Raw genomic sequence first — 4,207 nt, 5'->3', positions numbered from 1 at the left:
AGAGAGAGACAGAGAAAGAGATAGAGAGAGACATAGACAGAAAGACAGAGACATAAGGGAGAGGGAGCGTGAGAGAAAGAGAGAGAGAGAGATCCAAAGTCCTTCACTCGGCATTCAGAGCTTACTCTATGGAACCCAACTGCTCCCTTTCTTGCCTTTACTTTCTCCCAGTGTCTAGAACACTTCTTCTTTCACCTTAGCTCCTTTATGACTTTGGATAGATCTTTAAGAATGTTTGTGCCTTTACTTTTCAAACTACAACCACTGTCTTTAATTCTCTAGCCCATCAAGAGATCATAGCTCTTTCCAGTTTCTGCACATTTGCACTATAGACCACAGGCTTTATCACAGGCAGGGCTGGGCTGTGCACTTCCATGTGATTTCCAGCTACGCCTGGCCTCTACCCCGAGACTCTAAGTTCCACAGTGGAAGAGCCCACATCTCAAATGCTTAACGGAATACACCACATTTCCTTATGGAATAATTCAACACTGGTAAGGATTGATTAATGATAGAACGAGAAACACTACATATAACTCCACACCTGTGTAATTTATGTGTTTACTGTGCTTTCTTTGTGTGAATATTTGTGTGAGTGTGGACAGGTATGTGAGGGACACATGTACATGAATGTGTTCCTATGAAGTCGACATCTTTCCATGATTGCTTTCCACCGTAATTTTCACTATAATTTGTTGAAGGTTTATTTTATTTTTAGTTGTGCAGACATGTGTGAGTGCATGCATTTGTGGAAGCCTGAGGGAGTTAGAGCCCCTGTAGCTGGAGCTAAAGGTGGTTGTGAGCTGCCTGATACAGGAGGTGGGAACTGAACTCGGCTCCCCCGCAAGAGCAGTGTGTGCTCTTAACCACAGAGCTGTTTTTCCAGCCCCTCCACCTTATTTGTCTTGAGGTAGAATCTCTCATTGAACTTGGAGTTTGACTAGGCTGGTCAGTCAGTGAGGCCCAGGGACCCCTATTGTCCCTGCTGCCTCAGTTCCTGGATTTTATGAGGGTTATGGGAACTGAATTCAGGTTCTCCTGCATGTGCAGCAAGCACATTACTGACTGGGTCATCTCCCTGACTCCATTTTTATTTTGCTTTGAATACATTTATTCTAACCATTAAGAAATGCTGAGAGTGGTGTGCTTATCACATAAGGATAGTATAAATATTAATACTTTCATAGACTCTATAGATAACACATTAAAATCATGCTGATAACGGATTATACATTTCACTGCACAAAGGGATCTATTTTTATGAAATGTTAGATTTGTATGAATTTGAGTTTGTTATTAAACTTTCATTGTGGACCAACAAAAGAAGAGGTTAAGTAATTTTAGTAAAGCACCAGGTCCATCAAATGTCAGCTGGAAAACTGAAGGATGAGGAATACAGAGCCTATTGGACATCATTGTTTTAAAGCTCTCACTTCATTTGGTCCAGGGTATCTATAGCTCCTTGATCCTATATTTTCCATAGGGAGATGAGTTAGCTACAGGAATGCACTGGAGATTTTAAGTACCCCAGAGGTAAGTTTATCAAGAGTGACTCCTGATAATATGTAAGGTTCATTAGAGCAGAAGTGTGTCCTATTTTATTCTTTCCTGCCTCGCCAGAGTCCAGACTAATCATTGCCAAACATTAACGACATCATCGAATGCACTTGTAAGTTAAAGGCATTTCTGTCTTTCTATTATTGTTGTTTCATGGAGCAACTAACCATGACAACTAGATGACCGTGACCAAAAACCATGGGTTTGCAAATATCTCAGGGAACACAGAAGAGAGCTGGATGCTTTATCTGTGCCCAGTGATTGTGTGCTGAGTTCTCAACCCTTGTGTTAATGTAACTGTATTTATTAGTTACTGAGGCATGGTGCTGGGTTTGGCTCATCTCCATCCCTTACCAGTTGTGCGAATTTGGCAGATTTTTAGCAATCCCGTACCTTTGTCTGCTTCCCTCCCATTTTCTTTCTTTCTTTCATTCTTCCTCTACCCCCTTTCCTCTCCCCATTTCTTCTTTCTTTAAATTATTTATTTATTTACTTATTTATTGACAGGGTCTCACTATATAATCCAGGATGGTCTTAAATTTGCCATGTAGCCCAGGCTGGCTTCAAACTCCTAACCCTCCCGCCTCCATCCCTTTGTATTACATTTCTGTACTGCAGGCCTGCACACGCCTCACTCAGTCTGTCTCAAAAAATCTTGAGTCCTACCACCCTAAGGATCTGCTATATATAATGAGTTCCATCCTTTGTATCTTAAATAGTACAGGATAGGTTCCATCCTGGGGAAAACCATGGCTTGGCTTCCTATGAAGGAAACAGACTGAGATTCAAGGTCAAACTACATGATACACAGACATTTTCCAATATGGTCCTAATCTATATCTCCATTTACTTCAAGTATTCCTCTGCCTAAACTTCATATCTGCATCAAATTTCTGAACATCTTCCACTTCTTAACAGCATTCACAATTTCCTAGACTCAGTTCCTTCTATGAGAAATGTGTGTCAATGTTGGAAAACTTGAAGGGCACCTGTTCTTCAAGGTATTTAGTTTAAATGTCACTTCTCTGGGCATTGTCTTTGTTCTCCAAATAGAGCCATTCTATGAGTGTCCACACCCTTCCCTGAGCATTCCTGCATTACAGTCATCTCTTTCATGGGAGTTACCTTCTAGAAAAAGAAGTTCCAGAAACAAAGACTGGCCCTCCTCTATTCTCCCATGCTTTCCTATTACCAAAAGATATACTATTAGGAACAGAGGGACAGGTGGGATTGGATCAAATAGAAGAGTGACACTTACCATGCAGACCAGGTGGATTAACAAAACTGACAATCTCTGACCTCCCTCTTCTTGGGCAATATTTGAGTAAGACGATCTTGGCATGAGAGCCAGATCCACAGCACAATTCTTGTTTTGGTGGCCACATTGAGCTAATGATTTTTACAAGGATACAGATAATTTCCAGGAACTGCATGGTCACCACTGTATCCAGAAGAGGATGCATGCCATGAACAATGGCTGATTACAGGGGGGAACTCCAAGCTCTTAGCTTAAGAAGAACCAAGAAAGTGTGTTTTCTCTTCCTAGTGGTAATCCCCTATTGCAATCTCCTTCCCATCTTGTATTCATTGTGACCATCATCAAATTAAGGAGCTATCCTGCCAGGAAATGTTTCCAAAGCAAGACACTATCCATACATCCAAGAGAAGAGTTAATACCTTTGTATTAACAGATGGTCTCAGAAGAAAAGAAATTCTACACTATAGTACAAGTTATGATATGATATTAGTAAGTCATTTTTGTAGGAAATGAAATCATACAAATGCCATCTTCCCTCATATTTAACACCCCAAACTGGATGCTAGTGTGAGTTATATGAACTCTGAGCCAATATTTTGTAGCCTTGCAGGACTTGCTCTGTTCATTTTCCTAGAATAGTTGCCCAAACTGCAGTGTTTCAAAGGAAAGATTAAATGCGATGCTCAGGCGTGCAGTTGGCTGTTCCTGCATGGATGTGCATAGTTGTGTTTGTTGCAATAGCCCCTGTTCAAGAAGCCGTCTAATCCTTCAGGGCTACACATACTCCCAGTACTGAGCCCATCTTTAATTGTCTGACTGCCTGTTCCTATGCAGAATGGAATGACCAGAATGGTTGGAAACCCAGTGCTGCACAGAAACCATTTTTACCCATGACCACCATGAAGAGCATGCGTGGGAGTGGACGGGGGTGCTGTACCTCTAAGGCGGACTCCTTCTGGTGGAGGTTTGCATGAAAATTTTTCCAATCTTCTTTTGCAGTTGCAACTTTGGCCTGGACACCTTCTGCTTTCTCTTTGGTCAGCAGCGAGCTCAGTAGCTCCCCTTTAGATAGCATTGTATTTAACTTATGCTGCCCATTTTCACTTTCTGATAGAAACTCCTATGAGGAAAAATAGAAAATTAGGTACCTTAGGACATGCCAAGCTGTAACATTCTTTGCTTTTTTCCTACGTGTCTCAATGAAATCAAGGAAAACAACAAATCAATAAAACAACTGTTTTATTGCCTAAGTTAAGTGCCCCGGGTTTTCCTTTAGCAATTCAGTTGTGAAATATTTCATTTCCTAATACAAAGCCTAGATTGGCTGCAAAACATTGGGAGGTATGTTATGAACTGTTATCAACTGTTATTAAAAAATAAACAAGAGAAGTA

The 4,207-nt window shown here is 41.0% G+C and overlaps 1 protein-coding gene across 9 annotated transcripts in view; it reads right to left on the bottom strand.

Moving 5' to 3' along the window:
- LOC101984034 (nesprin-1) overlaps positions 1-3,955 on the bottom strand; it is a 228,565-nt gene extending 224,610 nt beyond the window's left edge. For 5 of the 9 annotated variants that reach the window (XM_026787370.1, XM_026787375.1, XM_026787371.1 and 2 more), the window contains exon 1: positions 3,753-3,954. In XM_026787370.1, the coding sequence (XP_026643171.1) occupies positions 3,753-3,890 (138 nt within the window). In that variant the 5' untranslated portion in view covers positions 3,891-3,954. Of the gene's footprint in view, positions 1-3,752 lie in introns of all 9 variants that reach the window. The other 4 variants (XM_026787376.1, XM_026787373.1, XM_026787377.1 and 1 more) reach the window with 2 other exon arrangements.
- Between the last annotated feature and the right edge of the window lie 252 nt (positions 3,956-4,207).

Source organism: Microtus ochrogaster, linkage group LG9 (assembly GCF_000317375.1).
Source record: "Microtus ochrogaster isolate Prairie Vole_2 linkage group LG9, MicOch1.0, whole genome shotgun sequence".
Taxonomy (NCBI): domain Eukaryota; kingdom Metazoa; phylum Chordata; class Mammalia; order Rodentia; family Cricetidae; genus Microtus; species Microtus ochrogaster.
Note: the sequence above shows the minus strand (reverse complement) of the source record. Positions and strands in the feature narration are given on the sequence as shown.